Raw genomic sequence first — 21,583 nt, 5'->3', positions numbered from 1 at the left:
AAATATCCAGTCGTGATTTAAAGCCCCAGGTCAACTGCTTGGAAGGCAGCTATGCTCAACCTGGTATCACCAACATACCGAATAACAGGTTTTGGTTTCTTTATTTTTAGATACTCAGAGCCAAATAATCCCTTTAGAACATATTTTAGGAGAATTGCTAAAAGGGCTTGCCTACACAGCGGAGCAAAGCACACCAGAAGGGTCTCATTTGTAAAGCACACTAGTGTGTTTTACTCTAATTGCCCCATGTAGACCCTGCTGAATGCTGATGCACTTTAAAAAGGAACCTACTTCACATTAACACAGTCCTTTCTGAGCACACCAGTAGAGTCTATATGGTACAGTTAGAGCGAGACACATTAAAGTGCTTTATAAATCACTCCCCTCTCATGTGCTTTGCCCGCACCAAGTAGACAAGCCCTTAGGACATTAAACCTCGTGAGCAAAAAAAAAAAAAAAAAAAATCTAGTTTACAAATACCTTTCTAAATACAGAGCTCAATACAGAGATGGGGGGAGATTTTGAGCCTATAAAAGTCAGCAGGAAAAGCATCATGCTCTGAAAAAGAATAAAGCAGCTCCAAGGGGATTGTCCGTGACTCCATGGGTAGGCCATTAAAATGCCTGAGGAGTTTTCACTTGATAGATCAAATTTAAGTCTAGAACTCACTACCAGTTTGAGGTTTGTGCCTGCTTCTCAACAGTCTGCCCTGAGGTTGGTACTCATGCTCCTGAGACACTCCAGACAGCTTGACAGCTACTAGTTTAATTCCCATTAAATTCTACAGGAATTTTCCATAAAAGGGGGAATTACAGTAGAACCTCAGAGTTATGAACAGCTCAGGAATGGAGGTTGTTCGTAACTCTGAAATGTTTGTAACGCTGAACAAAACGTTAGGGTTGTTCTTTCAAAAGTTTACAACTGACTTAATACAGCTTTGAAACTTTACTATGAAGCTAAAAATGCTGCTTTCCTTTTTTTTTTTTTTTGTCTCTGCTGCTGCCTGACTTGGAACTGGAAATACACAATGAGGTGTGTGGTTGACTGATCAGTTTGTAACTCTGGTGTTCATAGCTGAGGTCTTATTGTAATTAGAGAGCAGAGGAATGGGATATACTTGGATAAAAGAGGGGGATTAAAAGAGCACCAGATGGATGGCCATTCTTAATGAGGGAAGAGACTTTGCTTCACACCGTAAGGGCTTGTCATCTTGTAGCGGTCTCAGTGCCTAATGTCACAAAGGATTTAGTCCCCAAGATCACGTTCCAAGGTGGAATGGGAGGTCAGAGGTGCATGGTGGAAAGGAATGTTGGCAAAATGTGAAGCTGCCCACTTGGCATTTCCTTAGACCGGAACATTTCCCCCTAGACTAGAGTAACACTGGGGCACTGTTGTAGCAATCAAATATGTGAAGTTACAGGTGTTTGATTTCCACCCCCCCCCTCCCCAAATATTTATATCCAATGTGCGGAAAATAAAAACCTTTTCCAACCAAATGTCTTGTTTAGTCTGGATTTCAACCCTAGATGCAATGGAATTGCTATTTTTTGGAGATTTTTTTTTTAAAAGCTTCTTTTTTTTTTAAGTTCTTGATGATTTATCTTTGATTGTGAAATCACATGAGTGGTGTGTCTCAAGAACAGAAATCCCCAGCATGGCAAAGCCTTCATTAAGTAAAAGGCTCCTTTGTATTGGTGAAAGACAATAAACAAGGTATTCTGTTCAGGCTCTGGGTTGATTAATGAGATAAGCCTGTATTATCTCCTTAAGCACACAGTGGCTATTGAGAGAGGTTTTATTGAATTGAGTGAGACCAGAAACTTTAAAGGACATTTACAGCAAATGGTTTACTGGTATCTTTTGAACACCGCCCTCACTCAAGCACTCTTGCAATTATTCTAAGTATGGAACAAAAAGACATGGGTTTGGCTGGGAAGAGACATGAGCAAGAGACGAGAAGATCATGAAGCCAGATAGGAGACCCATAAGCCATAGGAAACAATGATGTTATTTGTAGGTATCATTATGGTTTGTTTTAGCACCACTGAGAAGGATTGACTGTTTCTCACTGTGTGTGCAGTGCAGTATTGTTGTAGCCCTGTCCGGCCCAGGATATTAGAAAGGCAAGGTGGGTGAGGTAATATCTTTGATTGGACCCACTTCTGTTGGCTATAGAGAGAAGCTTATGCAAGAGCCCTTGTCTTTGTTTCTCACTTTGTCCCTCCAGCATGGTAACATCTTGTTGGTCCATATTTACTCTGTCAGAAGCTTCCATTTCACATCTGTGTAGTTTCAAACAAAGACGTTTGACTTTATTGCTCATGAAAAGAGCTGGTTTGACAGCTCTAGATAATGAAATCTTCTCTTTATCCACCGAATAGGCAGCAGCTATGCAAGCATCTCTCCATGCTGCCTTGGTAATGACCCTTATCTGTGTCAGGATCCTCTGGGGTCTAAGCTAAAACATAGGCCATCAGATGATAAACCAAGGCTGGATTTGGACTAATGACCTAGAGATGAAAGTCTCCCTAACCAATTACCAACCCAAAACTAGATCTTTCTAACTACTGCTAGCTCTGCCTGGTAGCTAAAACCCAACCTGCATTCTTCCTACTTTGTTCCTATTCCCCTATTCAATGCGATAACAGCAATTCTGAACTCCGAACATAGCTGGTAACTTTGTTGATGGTAGAGGAGGCAAAGTAAATATCTGTTTCAGACATGCCAAACCTGCGAAAAAAACGCTGAAGTTGGGCTTGTTTTTGGCTTAATTGGCTCATGAGTTGCTTGTTGGCTAGTTTTTGGCTTGTTGCTTCTTTTTTTTTTAAATCAGCTCCAGGCAAGGGGGGGGGGCAAGCAGGGGCAAGAGGGGAGGGAGACAGGGGTGCACAGCAGGCCCACCACAGTCCCAGACTGCACGCTGGGGGGGATCTAGTCACGTAGAGTGTTGGGGTTCTTGGGAATTGGCTTGTTTTGGCCTTGTTTTGAAATGGGATTACCTTGATTTTTGGTTTATTGTGAAAGTCAGGGTGCTTATTTACCGCGTGAAAGTTGGCAACTGTGATCTGTTTATGCAGCTGCAGCATGTTGATTCTGCAGTGCTGACAGCAGAAAAAACTGGATCTAGGCCGGGAGAATGGACCTTAGAGTCAGCAAACTAAGTCGATATAATGCAGAAGAGAGTTGTTCCCTTGTGAAGAAAGTCCGCTGAACATAAAATGATACATGAGATACAGACTGCCCAAGTCTGCGAATAGACACAACAGGCCAAATTAATCCTGGTTGTAGCTCTAAAAAAGTTGCAAATTGCCCCCATTCATATAAATGGAGAAGTAACTCTGAAACCTAATGATAAAAAAGCCAGCACTATTATTTGCTGCTGAGCCGTTTTGCAGGAATATCTGCCTCAGGTGCATAGGTACAAAAATTTCTCCTTGAAATCAATGGAAGTTGTACCTGAAGGTAGATGGGCTCACATTGTCCAGTAATAGATCTCTATTGCCCCAGAGATTCACAGTAAAACAAACTGAGTCAATGGAGAATCCCTCACTAAGGCTAGATTGAAGGTGTTCAGCACAGGCCAGGCCTGCATTGAGAGTAGGGTGACCAGATGTCCCGATTTTATAGGGACAGTCCCGATTTTGGGGTCTTTTTCTTATTTAGGGTCCTATTAAGCCCCACCCCATCCTGATTTTTCACACTTGCTGTCTGGTCACCCTAATTGAGAGTGAAGCAGAGCGCCACAGTGTCACACAGAACACCAGAATCACTCTGCTCCCAGAGCAACCCAGTGGGGAAGTCAGCTGGGTCTCAGCAGTGGAGATGTTCAGGGGCAGGCTGGAGCCTGGACTCGATTTCCAGCCCTGCGGCGTGAACCCTACGAACCCAAGTCATCACTTGACCTATGCTTTGAAAGTTGCTGCTGCTTTTTTGCTGTGTACCATATAGAGAACTAGATAATGAATCCTACATTTAATACAGCTGTTATTTAAGGTATTTTGCAAAAAGTGAATTTGAGTATTTTATTTGTGTAAACATGGTCTGAATTCCTGTATAGCAGTGGTTCCCAAACTTTAACAGCCTGTGAACCCCTTTCACTAGCACATCAAGTCTCCCGAACCCCCTCTTAAAAATGAATATTTCCAGGGATTTTCTCCTTTACCTGAGTATAAATTATAAAAGCAGTGATCTTGGAAATATAAAATGTGTTTTATGACATGCTTATTACACACTATTTATTATTAATTATTATTTATCATTGCAGTATTTTTATTACATTATGAAAACGTCAACACTCTTCCAAGATCTCACTTTCGTAGCTTGTATCACTTTGAATAAGCCTGTTATAAGACAAGACTCCTATGTTTTGTCAAGGAGTATCAGATGTGAAACAGCATGAAGGTATTTAAGAAGCCAACTGAAAAGAGTTCCTCCTACACAAGCATTCAGGTCTTGAGCAGTCCAGGCAAACAGCGCACATTACAACAAAGCTTCAACTTGTTCTTCATAATAGTTTTAAAAACAATACTAGCTGCCTATTTAATTTTTAAAACAGCAAAAAATATCCACCTCCCTTTCTGTTTCTTATAAGGAGTCTTGAAGTTTAAATCTCCTCAGTGTGGTAGATATGCTTGCTTTGATCTGCTTAGCTCTTGGAAGTCCAGGGGCTCCGGGCTGCTGGCCCCATGCTGCCTGGGGTCCTTAGGGACAGCTCTGTCTGCCATTAGGGATTTTTTCCCCCAAGAACCCCCTGTAACATTTCGCGAACCCCAGTTTGGGAACCACTGCTGTATAGCAATGGTAATTAAAATTGCTACTCTGCTCTTTCTATGAACAGTTCATGTAAAGCAATGTTTGGATTGGCATGTAATGAAAAAGGAACCTGCTGGGTTTACCCAGTATACTGACTTGTAAACAATTTTCTGTCTGAAAGAGTATAAATAATTTTGGGCTTGTAATGTAGTAAAATAGCTTCTGATAAGATCTCGTTTGAATTTTTTGGGCCTCTATGCAATGAGAAGTGCTGTTATTAAAGTGTGTGCTTGTGACTGTTTCTGCATGTGAAGGGAGATTTTCAAAAATGTCCAAATGACATACAGGGACGTGCGCAGGAATTTAAATTTGACCACTTTTGGAGGGGTATGTTCTTTGCCCCCGCCACCGCCCTGAGGCCCATGCCCCTGCTTGCCTCCTCTTTTGCACACCCTGGTGACATAAAAGCACAAGAGCCATGGGACTGTCACTTAAGTGCTTTTGGAAAACACACTTGGAGCTCCCACTTTTGTGGGATTTTCATTCAACAGGTGCGTGTAAAATTTTGCAGGGCCAAACCTTTGAAAATGTAGATTTAGATTAATCCATTAGGTCAGACAATCTTGACCATTCTGTACATACTTTGTAGCTTGCAGTTATAAGCTATCCTGCACACGGGCTATGTGTTATGCTCCTTGTCATTGGAGAATTGGTTTTTTTCCTTTCTTTTGAAAATAATAAAAACAAAAGATATAGCCCTCCTCCCCCATGGAAAGGTCACAGGAGAAAGAATGGGTCCAGAAAACCCCGGGACATTCAGTTCATGGACTTCACAAACTACTCTGCCCCAGAAGAAATATAGTTAAGGGCCCACACTCCCAACTCCAAATATTCTGGGCAATCACGAGGAAGGGAAACTCTAGTTTTCCCCCACGGCAGAATAGCTCCTGCAGGGGCTGTTTCCCTGTTAGCTAGCTATTCTCAACCCTGCACAAACCCACATCTTTTGGGAATTGTAGTCAGGAAATGTAGGTTAATGGTACTGTAGGTATTAGTGCCACATTAATGGAGGGGTGGTGCTGTGCTCAAATATCAGCAGCCACCTGCAGGGGACCAGGTCCTTCCCCTACCAATTCTTTCCCCCACTCTCTCCACAAGACCCTGGGCTATAGAGTCCCAGCCCTATAAAGGGGAGGAAGAGGAGCTTCCATAGGTTCAAAAGGAGTAAGGGGGCATACAGCAGAATCATTGCCCCCACATGAGCAACCCAAAGATTCTGGCTCTCTTCTATTGCATTACTGAAGAAAAGCACAGGGTCGATGGTGTCAAAATGAAAACAGATGCCAGTTTGGAGCTTCCCCCAATATTCTTAGAGTTTTAGGAATAAAACTAAGAGGAAAAGCAAAGAGTTTACTTAGATGACATAGGAACTAAATGAGTTCAGAGTCACTGTGATCATTGAGGGTTCCTTTAAATCAGAAACACTTGAAAATTGATCCACAAAATTTATCATCTGGATTGCACATAAACTAATGTGCATGAATATCAGATTGGTTAAAAAAAAAAAAAAAAGAACGAAGGAACTGTCTTGCCTACTTTACATCACCTGAGTCAACTTAGTTACTGGAATCCAAATGTCTGTTTACTCTGACAACATGGGGGCGTTGTGCAACCTTTTCTTTTGTTGATCAAAGCATATTGGGGGGGTGGGAGGGGAACTGATCTTATAAAGGGACACAGTGTTGGTCTCATGTTTTACTCCATCATTCCAACAAGGTTTATGACTGCAAAATGAAGCTGTGCTTACTAAGCTGCTTGCTGGCTTGTTGTGGTTGCCAAGTCTGGGCAGTGAGCAGAGAGTATTACATTGGGATTACAGAGACCACTTGGAACTACGCACCTGGGAATAAAAATATAATATCTGGGCAGCTTTTTTCAGAAGAAGAGTAAGTAACACTCAGTTTGTGCTAACTACATATAAATGCTCTTGACTTTACAATAATGGTTGGTGTAGACACTGCTGGTTTAGGACCTGATCCAAAGCCCATTGAAGTCAATGAAAAGATTCCCATTGCTCTGAATGGCCTTTGAATCAGGCCCTTATTCCTAGTAATTTTCTACAGGTCTTGCAAGAGGTCTTCTGTTTTTCCTAACATGTTAATAATTCATTTGTATTTATGGAAGAAGAGCCTCTCAGTTGACTAGGCACCCATTCACATAGGCAAAACTCCCATTGGAATACAGTGCGATTACAACAGATGCTTTGCTGATTAAGGATGGCAGGATCAGGCCCTGAATGTCTAATGATGTGTAATTTTGATCTGTCAATAAATAGATAAGATGCTGTGTGTTCATACATTTATTTAAAGGTAAGATTTTTTTTTTTTTTTTTTTTAAATGGTGGCTGTGGAAACTCAGAATTTTACAGCACTGAAGCTGTGCTATTCAGCTCAGCTCTCTCTAAACTTTGGCTATTTTAGTTAATCCCATTTGTACAGTACTGAGATATGCATCATTGGTTTAATTTCACATTATTTTGTTCACAATTCCTTTTTCACAGTAGATGTTTCTTCTGTTGATTCATTTTTAACATTGAGACTGTTCTTTCTGTCTGCCAGTACAATGGAATCCTGTTCCTGTATGTGACATCAAAATGCTAAGAGACCAGGATCAATCACTGTACAAGTAGGAGAGAAACTACTAACTGCAGGTCCTGCAGTAAGCTCTGCATGGGCAGACCCTTGCATTCCTCCAGAGAGGGGCTTCCTGTGGACACAGGGTTCCACACACACAGGGCTCACTGCAAGATCAGGGCCTTAGTCTGTGCTAGTGAAAAAGATACGAGAGAAAGAGAGATAATTCATGAAGAGGGGAAACGGAAAAGCATCTCAGAAGGAGAGGAAATGGAAGTAGGAGTATTAAGAAGTCTATTGTAAATAGATTTTGCAGACTGTTTTAAGAATCTGGTGTATTTTGTTGGCAACCCCCTGACATTTGCTGCATGTTTCTTCTGGTGCACCTTTAATTCCTATGTTTAATGGCTTCACAATTTTGCTGGAGGTTTTCTGCTAAGGCCATAAGAGTTTCTGCACTATTCAGTTTTAGAATTACATTGTAGTGTAGAAAAAAAACGTTTGTTTCTCACATGGCACAGACACTTTGGTATTATTCATGAAGTGAACATTATTCATGAAGTGATGAGTTAGATAAGAGTAGCACAAGACATGCAATAGTTGGTAAGATGATTACACACAGATGTGTAAATCAGCCATAAGTGTGAGAATACATCTCACTCACATAACTACATCTGGAACCTAAACAGTCTCTGAAATAAAAGACCCCACCAGCTGCAGGTCAGCAACAAACTGCTTCTTTAGTAAGTTGTTTTTGCCATAGAGACAAGGACTTAATATGGTTACTACCATCCCATATTTTGTAATGTACATAGACCATTATGATGGATTATTTGACACAGTCATTCAGAATCTTAGTATATAGGATTACAAGCTACTTCAATTGTAAACTCTATGAGGGAGTGACCCTCTTTTTGTTCAGAGCCTAACACAAGAGGCAGTACTGCTATACAAATAATATTAGTATATATAATACACATGCTTTAGATATTCAATCCTGTTTTAATGAGAGAGAAGGGATACTTAGAATCATAGGTAGATTATTAGGGTTGGAAGTGACCTCAGGAGGTCATTGAGGCTAACCCCCTGCTCAAAGCAGGACCAAGCTCCAGACAGATCTTTGCCTTAGATGCCTAAACTCCCCCGTCAGGGATTGAGCTCACAGCCCTGGGTTTAACAGGCCAATGCACAAACCACTGAACTAAGCTTTCACCTACTTCTGCAAGGTCTGGAAACTTTCACCACAGATCCTGAGACTACGTCAAATTTCTCTGTTTTTACATTTTGCTGTAAACTTGAAACCTCACACTAAGTTCACAGAGAACTTTATGAACCTTCCAAAAGCACCTGGGCATGTTTATGGTTTTAGCCTTGAAACTGAGTGCAACTCAGCAGTTTTGGCTGAGTTTTCATTTGTGTTTTTTGTTTGAACCACAGCAAATATCAGAGGTTGGGAGCTCCAGCTGAAGAAAAGGCTAGCACAAGTACAGCAATGCAGCATCAGCACTGGCTAGGAGCCCAAGTCCTCATGAGGAACTTAAACTGGCTATAAACTATGCAATGAACTGAGCCATACTGACACAAGCACGTGGAATGATTTCATGCTCCTAATTGATAAAGATAAATCTCAAAAAGTCTGACATCCTAGAACCATGGGGCTGTAAACTCATGCATATTTGAAGAGTGACATCCGCAATTTCACTGTCAGTCACCCTCTGAGACATTCGCCACCTTCATTTGTCAGAAGAACAGTACTGTACTCTGTTCCCTCTATCCCAAGTGGGCTGAAGAGTAGGGGTGTTAAAAAGAGATCAGAGATCATCAAATCAGATAGAAAAAAGATGAATCAAAAAAGAAAATATGAGGGAAACTTTCTTTTGGGGGTTTTGGTGGAAGGGTTCAAATTTTTTCACTCTAAACAACGTCCCTTCTTCAGACATAACCCCCATGGGATACTATCAATCAGTCTCATTCTCTTTCTAAGAAGCTGTTAGGCATGAAGCCAGTGATCCAACAAACAGCTGGATGGGAAATGGAATGTGAGTAAATGGTCTGGAGTCTGAAGAGCAAAATGCTGAGCAGTGCTGTCAGATGTCGCATTTGCACTCCTCTTATTTGCTTTGTGACAAACTACAGAGGACCAGATCCATCCCTGGTATAAATCTATTCAACTCAGTAGAGTTATATTTGTGATGAATTTGGCTCATCATGTCTTCCATTTCATTTTCAACTGCTCCTTAACTCTCACTCTTTTCCTGAACCCTCAGGCTATGAGGCTGTGTTTTTATGAACCCTATTATCTATTAGGGGAGAGAAAGAAAAGAACACAATGCAGCTATCAACAGGAAGACTTACAAGTAAACGCTAATTATTTATACAGTCCAAGAAGAGCCATAACATGCTCCCTGATTATAATTTGTGTCTGGCAAAGCTTCCTGAAATCTGACTTCCAGTAACTCAGCCTCTTGCACTGAGTCTGTGCTCTCCAAATTACACAGAGCTCCTTATCAGTCCTTTGAAGCCTTGTGGCTGACAGACTGAACAAACTGTGCCTACCCAGGGTTCAGCCCCACACTAAATGCTTTGGATTTTGTACAAGCAAATTACACATAGGAGTAGAAATCAGAGGAATTTTGAACTTCAGAATGTTAAACAATGTTTTCCTAATTAGGGGATTGATTCCTCACAGAATAATCCTTACTCCAGCAATTAGTCCTTTTGAAACAACTAAGGCAATTGATGTGAGCAGTCATTACATGGGCTATAGGGGTCGCATGATTTGGCCTAAATATCCTAGTTAACAATATTAGCACCATGTTGACAATCATGTAGTCAAACATGAGTCAGTTCTAGCAGTTTCCCTGGCCATTGTAGACAGGGACTTTTTAAAAATAAACTTGCTTGCTTGCTTCCCCTTCCACCCACCACATTGAAGTCTATGGCAAAACTCCTGCCAGCTTCAATGATGATAGGATCAGTTTTCTTTCAATTGTCACACTTTCTCTGTGTGTGCCAGGCTCACTCATTCTCAAAGCCAGTCTACACTGAAACAAGTTTAGGTTTTATACCATCTCTCCAGTCATACTAACTTGGATGATTTTGCAAAAAAACAAACAAAACAAAAAAACAAAAACAAAAAACTAGGGGCAGCTTGGATCTGGCTCCTATTTAATATAAGCTATCAAAGCTCAAGGAGAATTAGTTAAAAGGTTTTGAATCATCTCTAATAAAATGGGGAACCTGCAAAAGGGCATCTTCCTTTTAAAACTCACAAATTCAAAGGGCACAGTCCTGCAGTCCTTATTCAGTGGAGCCAACAGGAGTGAATTTAAGAGTACATAAATGCTAATACTTGCATCACATAAACAACATCCAATTGAGCCAAAATTTCCCCAGCTATAGTCAGTAATCTCGTCTGTAAATATCTGACCCAGGCCAGTACTTAGGGAGATAGAACTATAGTTCTCCCTGACTAGCACAGCCTGTATCAGCCACCTCAATAGAGAATATCCTTAATGTTCTTTCTATACCTGAGTAATATCTCTTCTCCACTTCAAGGGACTCTATAGCCACCATAACTTAATAATGGAAGTAACAGTTTTATCATTTGTAATGAGATTTAAAGAAATTAAGGTATATATGTAATGTGTTATTTCAATAAAATGTATGCGCCTTCAATATAATTTGTGAGCGACATATACACTGTATTTACGGAAACATAAGAAGAGATGGAGCCAAACACCCTTGTATTTATATTCCTGCATGGGATAAGGAGCTGCGGGGTTTTTTTCTTAGCCAAGTTTTGCTTTAAGGTAAAATAACCCATTTCAGTTTAAAATTCAAAATTAATTTAACATATATTCAAAAAAGTTTTGAAAACCATCCCTCGTTTACTTTGTCTATGTATGAAGAACTCAGAATATACCAAATGATACTATCATCCCCCTACGAACTGTAGGTAGAAAAATCTGTCTCAGTATCAAATGTTTAGTCTCTCCCTTATTTAGGTTGTGAGCTCTTTGGTGCAGGAACTGTCTTTTTGGTATGTATTTGTACATTATCTAGCCAATGGGACCCTGATTCATGATTGGGGCTTCTGGGTGCTATCACAATACAAATAATATCATCCCTGGCATTTTAACAGATTCTTTTGCAAGAATCTGTGTATTCTGACAGGGCTATGTTTGTTTTCTCTGCAGACAGGCCAGAGTTTTTCTCCAAAGAGGCCCGGACAGAATAGGAAGCACTTACAAAAAAGCTGTCTACAAACAGTTCACTGATAACTCCTTTAAAAAAACAATTGAGAAGCCTGACTGGTTGGGGTTCCTAGGCCCCATTATCAAGGCAGAAGTTGGAGATTCCATTATCGTCCACTTGAAAAACTTGGCTTCTAGATCCTATACTCTTCATCCACATGGTGTGAAATACACTAAAGAAAATGAAGGTAAATTTCAGCTGATTCTGTCCAGATTTTAATCAGTACTTCAAAAGTCTCATTGACTTCAGTGGGATTCCTTCTAGCAATGAAGACTGCTCAAGTAAGTAAAGGTTACAGAATTAGGATTTAAGAGAGGATTTAATCAAAAGAAGATAGGATTCAATTAGGGACATTTCTGAGATCACGGAAGGTTTTTCAAGGGCCAAAATATGAAATGAATAGGAACGCACTAAGGTCCTATCAAACTGCAAAGAGGACAATTTTTGATCAACACTTCAGCAAACAAGGTCGATAGGTGAGACACAGGGCTACTAAGGTAATTTGAAGAAAATTGATGTTAACATGAAAAAGAGATCATTAAGCAATGATAAACACCTCATGCATGGACACTAAATGGAAACCCATTTAAACTTCAAATAAAAATACAATGTGAATTTATTTCTTTAATATGAAATGATAAAGGTATAACTAAAGACATTTCTAGAAGTTACTGTACATTACATAGATTTATAGGGCAAAATCCTGCAGGAACACTGCAGTGACTTTAATGCGACCAGTGCTTATTGTGACAAAGTTCCTCCTCTATCTTGGTGGGTCCTGCACTTATTGGTGGATTTTCTTGCCTCAGAGATTCACCATGTGGGTTGGGGAACAGCCCAGAGACTTTCCCCTCTGGAAGAACCCACAGTCCAGGTCAATTGGGAGGTTTGGGGGGAACCCAGGCCCGCCCTCTACTCCGGGTTCCAGCTCAGGGCCCTGTGGACTGCAGCTGTCTATAGTGCCTCCTGTAACAGCTGCATGACAGCTACAACTCCCTGGGCTACTTCCCCATGGCCTCCTCCAAACACCTTCCTTAGTCTCACCACAGGACCTTCCTCCTGGTGTCTGATAACGCTTGTGCTCCTCAGTCCTCCAGCAGCACACCCTCTCACTCTCAGCTCCTTGCGCCTCTTGCTCCCAGCTCCTCACACTCGCACCACAAACTGAAGTGAGCTCCTTTTAAAACCCAGGTGCCCTGATTAGCCTGCCTTAATTGATTCTAGCAGCTTCTTCTTAATTGGCTCCAGGTGTCCTAATTAGCCTGCCTGCCTTAACTGGTTCTAGCAGGTTCCTGATTACTCTAGTGCAGCCCCTTCTCTGGTCACTCAGGGAACAGAAAACTACTCATCCGGTGACCAGTATATTTGCCCTCTACCAGACTCCTGTACCCCACTGGTCTGGGGCTGTCACATTATTTAATAGAGCACCCATCACAAATGCCATAGATAACTCAAGAGCTGGAACTGAGCCACAGGTGTAGGTCCTCAGCTGGTGTCAATTGTCACAGCTCTATTGAAGTCAATGAAGCTATGACAATTTTCACCAGCTGAAGATCTTCCCCATAGTATTATTGTGATCTCTACCAGTCAATTCATTAATGCACTGATGACTTAGTCCATGTTGAAAGTGAAGTGCTTAAAGATGAAAGGGGCTACAGAAATGATTAGCATTTATAAATGTCAGTTGTCAGAATTAGAAACATTCACCTCAAGGAAATATGAACTTGTTTTTAGGATTAGCCCCTAATTTGGCTTCCTCCTTGCAAAGCTACTTCTATAATGTAGCATGCTAGTGATGAAGCTGTAGAAGTTAAGGGCTAGATTCTGCTAAGTGCCTCACTTTGAGTGGTCTCATTCTCTTCAGTAAGGTTACTTGAGTAAAGTACTATTCAACATGAGCAAGAGTGGCATTATCTAGGGCCAGATTCTTAGTGAACCCTAAGAATAAACCAGGTGGGAAGCTATAAATTAATATGCTGTTCTCTCTCAGGTGTTTCATTCAAAAACACTAATGAAATTCCCTTCAGCCATAACTTTCTATTATATGAAATTTCTCATTAAACCTAACATATGGTTTGATTTAGACATAGCCCAGATGAGCAGAACAGTGAATTATATAACATTTTGGGTCCTTTTCAAAGCAATATTTACTTCTTCTCAGTTTAGTTGTAGCTTTGTTACTTGGAGTCAAGTTATGGGGATGGGCAAAAATAATCACATTTGGAGTAGCCATATTGATTCATATGTAACAGATGTTCAACAAGTTTTTGAGCTGTTATGTTTCCAAACAGGAGAGCATGTTGCCCCTCTAATAAACTCAGGACTAGTCCCTGATTATATTAAAGTCAATGGCAAAAGTCTCATTGACTTCAGAGGGAGGAGGATTAGGCCCTTAAGATGTATTCATCTGCTCTTTTGAGAATTATTTACTTGGAAATCTGGACTATGTTACTGCCACAATTAATCAATGTCAAAACATTGCAGGTGCATTGTTACCAACTTCTTTTATAACATGCGCAAGCTCCATTTTACAGAGTGTAAGATGTCGAAGAGTCATCTTCAGTAGCTTTACCTAAAACACACACAATCCTGCTTGTAACTTGTAAATCTCATTCCAAACCATGAAGGAGATGTGTTACCATTGACTGCATTGCATGTTATGTACCCTAGGTGCTTTTTATCCTGACAATACCAAAGATTTGCTAAAGAAAGATGATGCTGTGAAGCCTGGAGAACTGTATACTTACAAATGGGATGTGACAGAAGATCATGGTCCAGCTGAGGGAGATAGTAATTGTATAACCAGGATTTATCACTCACACACAGATGCCCCAAAGGATGTTGCCTCTGGGCTTGTTGGACCTTTGATAACTTGCAGGAAAGGTAAGAGATATAAAATATGTAAACAGCAGGAAGCAGAAGAGTGAAACTTGGTTTCTATTTTCATAAGAGATAGATATTGCTGTGTAATGTTGCTATGTGCTTTTAAACAGCGACTGTTTTTCATCCCAGAGTCAGCTGCCTTTGAGTAGGAATCCCTGGGTATAGAGAATTTGTGCATATTGAATAATTGATATAGCTTGTGAAGTGCTTTGGAATAAGTTGGAATGAAAGGCATAATATGAATATAAGGTATTGAGTGTGGGGGTTTGCACATATATAGAATGTAAAATGTTACACATACGTTTTTTTTTTTTTAAGCAAAATCTGGTGAAAGGCGTTTCCTGTCATATTTGGCCTTAGTAATGAGCAATAACTTGTTATCAAAACACTTTTTGTAGTGTCACTCTACATTATCTTTCTCTTAGAATAATCTATAGGAGACAGACATACCAACTTGTATTTAAAGGCAACCAATATAAATCTACCTTAACATTACTATGACATGCTCAGTCACGGAACCCCCCTTGGGACGGTCACCTGATGTGCTCAAACTACCTCTGAGCCCATTTTCCCTGCCAGCATGGGACTTCAGAACCCTGTCTTGTTGAGCCAGACATGTTAACCTGTTGCAACACAGATCCAGGGTCTGAACCACCCCCCCAAAGCTGCAGACTTAACTGAAAACAGCTCAGCAAGTACTCCTGTCTCTAGCACCCAGACACCCAGTTCCCAATGGGATCCAAACCCCAAATAAATCCGTTTTACTTTGTATAATGCTTATACAGGGTAAACTCATAAATTGTCCTCCTTCTATAACACTGATAGAGAGATATGCACAGCTGTTTGCTCCCCCAGGTATTAATCACTTACTCTGGGTTTATCAATAAACAAAAGTGATTTTATTAAGTATAAAAAGTAGGATTTAAGTGGTTCCAAGTAATAACAGACAGAACAAAGTAAGTTACCAAGCAAAATAAAACAAAACATGCAAATCTAAGCCTAAGACATTAAGAAACTGAATACAGGTAAATCTTACCCTTGGAGATATTCCAATAAGCTTCTTTCACAGACTAGACTTCTTACTTGTCTGGGCCCAATCCTTTCCCCTGGTACAATCCTTGTTACTTCTAGATCAGGTGGTAACTAGGGGATTTATCATGACTGCAGCCCCCTTTGTTCTGTTCCACCCCCTTTTATAGCTTTGGCACAAGGCGGAAATCCTTTGTCTCTCCCTGGGTTCCCACCCCTCCTTCTCAGTGGAAAAGCAGCAGGGTTTAAGATGGATTTGAGTATCATGTGACATGTTCACATGTCCTGTGAGACCGTCTTCTTCATTACCTAGTAGCTGGAAGACACATACATAGGAAGGCTTGTAGGTAAACAAACCCATTCACAGTTCATTGTCCTAGTCAATGGGAGCCATCAAGATTCTAAACCACCATTAATGGCCCACACTTAGCATAATTACAATAGCACATCAGAGTAATATTTCATATTCCTAGCTTTAGATACAAGAATACATACATACAAATAGGATGAACACACTCAGTAGATTATAAGCTTTGTAATGATATCTAACAAGAGACCTTTTGCATAAAGCATATTCAGTTCCATTATATTCACACTCATAAGCATATTTCCATAAACATATAGCGTGTAACGTCACAATTACTATAGCTAAGAATTGAGGAAAGGAGCATTTCACCAGCCAGTGTATGAAAATGACTATTTTTCAGGCACACTGGATGGAGGAAGCGATAAACACATTGATGCTGAATTTATCCTTATGTTCTCTGTGATGGATGAAAATCTCAGTTGGTATCTGGATGACAATATTGAGAAATATTGCTCCGAACCTGCCAAAGTTGACAAAGAGAATGAAGACTTCCAGGAGAGCAATAAAATGCACTGTAAGAATTTTTTTAAAGATCTGTTCATCATTGTTGTATCCCATTAACATTCCTTTTCTAATCTTTAAAAGGTGAGCTATAGCTAGGTTGTTTGTTTAATTAAGCGCTTTATTCTTTTTAGATGTTTTTATATAAAAGTGAAGGTTTAGCGCCTGCTTCTGCTCCTGTTGAAGTCAATGGAAGTTTTGCCACTGATTTTAGTGTGATCAGGATTGGGGCAATACTTATTAATACTAGAAACGAAAAGGGCAAGTATCTGGCAGGACCAGAGGTATGGGAAAACCAAATCATGTAATTGGGACAAAGGGCATATGAAGTGGGTCTGAGTCACCCACCAGGGTGCTCAAATTGCTGTTGAATCTGTACTAGCATAGTTTCCCAGACCACTGTAGGCAGAAGTTTGTATCCTCCCCCCAAGCATTATACTATACTCCAAAACATAGTCTGTGCTGCTTAGTGTCACCACAGAAGCTAGCCTTAAATCTGGCCTGAACTAAACATTCATGGAAAGGACTGATGACCACAGTACAAATACTAGGCATGCAGATCAGATATGGATTCAGGTTTTGGAACTCCATGGCCTAATGAGAAGGATGCTCAGAATCAGAGTTTTGGTTAGAGCTCATCTCTACCTTATAGTATAGTGGCAGTGATTTTAGTGTTACATGGCTGGCAAGATAAGTTTTTGCACAAAGGTCTGTGAGCCCTGTGATGGTGAATATATAATAAATAGCATTTCTTATTTTTTAAGCAATCAATGGATACATGTATGGATATCTTCCCAATCTCACCATGTGTGCAGAAGACAAAGTGAAATGGCATCTTTTTGGCATGGGTAATGAAGCTGATGTCCACTCAGCCTATTTCCATGGACAGGTTTTTACAGAAAGGAATCACCGCATTGACTCTATCAGCCTCTTCCCTGCTACCTTTGTTGACGCTCTTATGGTACCGAAGAACCCTGGGGAATGGCTGCTTAGCTGCCAAGTCAATGATCACATAGAAGGTGTGAAATAAGTTACTGTCTATTGTATCTTAGAATCTACAGGGGAATGTGGCATACCTGAGTGCTTTATTTGGCATGCCATAATCATAATACAAAAAACAGAAGAGCCACAGTAAACATTATATAAGTGGATACAAGACCCCAGTCAGAATTGGAATGATCTAACCATTTGAATTAATTGTGCCTGAGCTTACCCTTTACTGAGTCACTTTTTGCATGAACGTTGACCTTAGGAAGACTGTCATCTGATATATCACAGTCTAGTTAACAAAGCTGTCTCACATTCTCAGCAGCTCATCTAGGAATGCATTACACTAAGGGCTGAACCAAAGCCCAATGAAGTCAATGGACATATTGTCACTACTTGGATTCAGTAATATGTGGGCAGGAACTGGTGCAAATTCCAAATGTAGATGAGCAAAGCCATGATTTACACTGGATAAGTTTACCTCTGCTTGCAAACGGGGTAAGCTCAGCCAGTGTGAATCGTAGCTTTTTATTTACATTGGTTGCTGGCCACCAGTGGCTAAATTGGGTCTCATTCCAAGTTCAGGCAAGGCCACAGTAATTTATTCCGTACCTCATGGCCCATTGTGTGGCTTCTTCTCTCCCATCTAAGGCCTGGTCTACACTTAAATGTTTTGCTGACACAGCTATGTCAGGTGGGGGGGGGGAGGGGAAGACACCCCCTCCCAAAAAAACCCCACCCCTCAGACTCTTAACTGATGTAGCTATGCCTGTAAACACTCTGGTGTAGATGCAGTTATAATGGCAAAAAAATCCTATTGTCAGTATAGCTTATTTCACTCCGGGCACTGGTTTAAGTTCTTCAGGGAACTGTTTTAAGTCCTTTTGTTGGTATAAACTCCATCTCCACTAGGAGGGTTTACTGGTACAGTTATACTTGCAAACTGTTTCTAGTTTAGACAAGGCCTAGGAATTTCACAAATGAGTCACTGATTAAGTTCTGAGTGAAAGCAGAGCCAATCTAATAGCATTTTGCCTAAGCTGAAGCATATCTGACAGTCTGTTTTCATTCAATTCTAATCTTATTTGTCACTAATATGAACTGTACCTTCATAAGACAAAGACATCCTTTACCACCACATAGCAGCCTGTATCGCATACTACACACTAATTTGGCTTGGGTGTGGTGTTTCATGTAGTTTGCTTTTGTCTGTGATTTTTATATCATGCAACAGTGAGTCCCAGGGGGAAGGAAACAGACAATTTTAAATGGGAGAAGAAGGGGGGGGGGGAAAAAAAGCGTTCACATAAAATCCCCTCCCTCTCCACTTAAGGTTTGTTGTATTTGTATCTCCCTTTTTTCTCCCTCCCCCAGGTGGTATGCAGGCCATATTTGAAGTAAAAGACTGTAAAAAACCTACAACAGATCACAATGAATATACAAATATAAGACATTACTACCTTGCAGCTGAGGAAATTATCTGGAACTATGGTCCGTCTGCAATAAACCATTTTACAGGACAACAATTAATTATTGACAGGTAAATACCTCCTATTAAATAAGAAAGCAGCTATAGACTCTAGCCACAAGTGAACAAGCTTTGTTTACTAAAACAGATTTGGTTTGAACATGCTAAATATACACAGCCATAAAGAGCCATTGATTTTTAAGGAAAAAAATCCCTCTTGTTTTCAGTGCTTCTTAAACATTAATTGCAATATATAGCCCATAACAATTATGCCTGTTACTTCCCTTGAGACCTTGAAGGAAGTTTCATTGTAGCATTAATAACTACACGGGAATGAAGAAATGTTGTATCACCATATATAGACAACAATCAGGGTCACTGAAAATTTCAGGACTGGTCATCCATCAGTCTAAAGTGATAAGAGAATGCGAATCAGAGGCCAGATCCTCAGCTGGTGTAAGTTGTCACAGGTCTATTGAAATCAGCAGACAACATATACCAGCTGAGAATCTACCCCTTGTGCTATATATGATTCTTCTAACTAAGACTAAGGCCTTGTCTACACTGCCACTTTACAGCGCTGCAACTTTCAACGCTGTAAAGTAGCAGTGTAGACAGTGCACCAGCACTGGGAGTTGCATTCCCAGCACTGGTAGCTACACCCTTCGTGGGGGTGGGTTTTTTACAGCGCTGGAAGAGCTCTCTCCCTGCACTCTGCCACGACTACACAGCCACGTTAAAGCGCTGCCGTTGCTAGTGAAGACATACCCTTAGTCAAGTCATTTAACATCTCTAGTCTTCATCTATTAAATGGGTTTAACAACACTTTGTTACCTTCCTGGACTGAGGCTTAATTAATTAAAATCTGTGAAGTGCTGTGAGATCAGTGAATGAAAAGGGCAATAATAATTAAAAAAAATAATCACAGAGTAAGCTTTCATGAAATCTGCAAACTTGTTTAATTGTTTTTTTTCGTCTTATTTCTCTGTGTTCTTGTGTAACTCATAATAAAAATACCTTTTTTCCTAAAACCAAAATAAAAATTACAAAGCACTGGCCAGAAACTATTGTTTGTGGGTCTCCTAATGCACTGTGTACATAAGAGTAACAAGGCAGGATCTCAGAAAAGAAAAACAAGCTGTACAGAATTTAATGTAGGGGTCTGCTAGGCTTTTTCTGCATACTCATGATTCTTTAATTGCTGGACCGAGCTATAATATGATCTAGTGGGTAGAGCACTAAAGTGGGACTCAGAAGATCTGGGTTCTATTTCCAGCTCTGCTCCTGCTGGGTGACCTTGGGCAAGTCACCTCACCTCCCTGTACCTCATTTTCTCCAAATGTAAAATGAGGAAGATACTGCCCTCCTTTGTAAAGCACTTTGAGAGCTACTGATGAAAGCACTAGCTTAGAGCACATTATTATTAAAAGTTGTTTGTTTCTATCAAATGTCTTCTGAACAGTGAATCTCAGACATTTTTTGAACAAAATGAAAAAAGAATTGGTGGTTCTTATAAAAAAGCGGTTTATAAGGAGTACACAGATGGCACCTTCACAAAGTGTAAGAAAAGGCTCCCCGAGGAAGAACATCTTGGACTCTTAGGTGAGACTGTTTAAAACAATTTAAGGCAAAGCTGGTGGAGTTTGTTACCTTTCTGAACCTGCAGCATTTGTAAGCCCCTTGAACATGACTGATTTGACTGACAGAGCTTATAAATGCTACAGGCTTCATATGGGAGAAAGGGTGGAAATGACAATTTATACTGGCACTGAGAGGGTTAAGTCAGCTCCATGAATGAGCAGGGAGGTGGTGCCTGGCATCTGCTACAGAGTAAAAGAATGAATGGTAGGAGGGCAGGTGGTGCTTTCATTGACTGGGTTACTTCTGTTGAGGGGTGAGTGAAGAAGTACATGAACTGAATGGGGGGAGGTAGCGGTAGAGCTGGTGTCTGTGATGGGCAGGATACCAGGAGGAGATGGAGGACATGCTCGGGCAGCAAAAGGATTATAGGGTTGGAGTTACATGTGCTGTTGCCTAGGATGAATTTCACTTGCTGGTAATCAAATGGAAAAGAGAGAGGGTTCAGACAGTACCTCTCTCATTCCCTGGGTACCATCTAGGGCTACGGTTAGCTGAAGAGAACACTTGCCACAACCTTTTTTGTCACTGTACCCATCTTCCCTTCAGTTTCCTCTGCCTTCCTTTCCTTCATATGTAGCCTCTCTCTGCCCCCACAACCATCCAGTCCCCAGAGCTTCTCCCTTAATGAAAGCTGGAGCCCAGCTGCCTGTGCTGGACTCCAGTGAGTGCCCCCTGCAGCTGTACGTGCAGCAGTGTATTCTAGATCCCAAAGCACTTTACAATTGGCTAAGATCAGGGTACATTTGTTAAAGGACTCAAGGAGGTAAAAGACTCTGCTGTCCAGGGCCGGCTCTGGCTTTTTCGCCGCCCCAGGCGAAAAAGCCTCCAGCCGCCCCCCCCCCCGGGGGGAGGGGCGGCCGGAGCCCCGGGGGGAGGGCAGCGAGCCCCGGCGGGGGCTCCGCTCTCCCCCCGGCGGCCGGGGGGAGGGCGCCGGGGAGGAGGGCGGCCGGAACCCTGGGAGGAGGGCAGCGAGCCCCGGCGGGGGCTCGGCTCCCCCCCCCCCGGCGGCCAGAGCGCCGGGGGCAGGGCAGCGAGCCCCGGCTGGGGCTCGGCTCTCCCCCCCCC

At 41.3% G+C, this 21,583-nt stretch overlaps 1 protein-coding gene across 1 annotated transcript in view; it reads left to right on the top strand.

Moving 5' to 3' along the window:
• Positions 1 to 6,494: 6,494 nt before the first annotated feature.
• CP (ceruloplasmin) overlaps positions 6,495 to 21,583 on the top strand; it is a 36,484-nt gene continuing 21,395 nt past the window's right edge. The window contains exons 1-7 of the mRNA XM_024208569.1: positions 6,495 to 6,698; positions 11,585 to 11,829; positions 14,313 to 14,525; positions 16,262 to 16,435; positions 17,187 to 17,441; positions 18,784 to 18,949; positions 20,340 to 20,479. Of these exons, the coding sequence (XP_024064337.1) occupies positions 6,544 to 6,698; positions 11,585 to 11,829; positions 14,313 to 14,525; positions 16,262 to 16,435; positions 17,187 to 17,441; positions 18,784 to 18,949; positions 20,340 to 20,479 (1,348 nt within the window). The 5' untranslated portion in view covers positions 6,495 to 6,543. The remainder of the gene's footprint in view (positions 6,699 to 11,584; positions 11,830 to 14,312; positions 14,526 to 16,261; positions 16,436 to 17,186; positions 17,442 to 18,783; positions 18,950 to 20,339; positions 20,480 to 21,583) is intronic.

The sequence above is a fragment of the Terrapene carolina genome, unplaced genomic scaffold (genome assembly GCF_002925995.2).
Source record: "Terrapene carolina triunguis isolate 2854851 unplaced genomic scaffold, T_m_triunguis-2.0 Scaffold88, whole genome shotgun sequence".
Classification (NCBI taxonomy): Eukaryota; Metazoa; Chordata; order Testudines; family Emydidae; genus Terrapene; species Terrapene triunguis.
The sequence above is the reverse complement of the archived record's forward strand: the minus strand, read 5'-3'. Positions and strand labels throughout refer to the sequence as shown.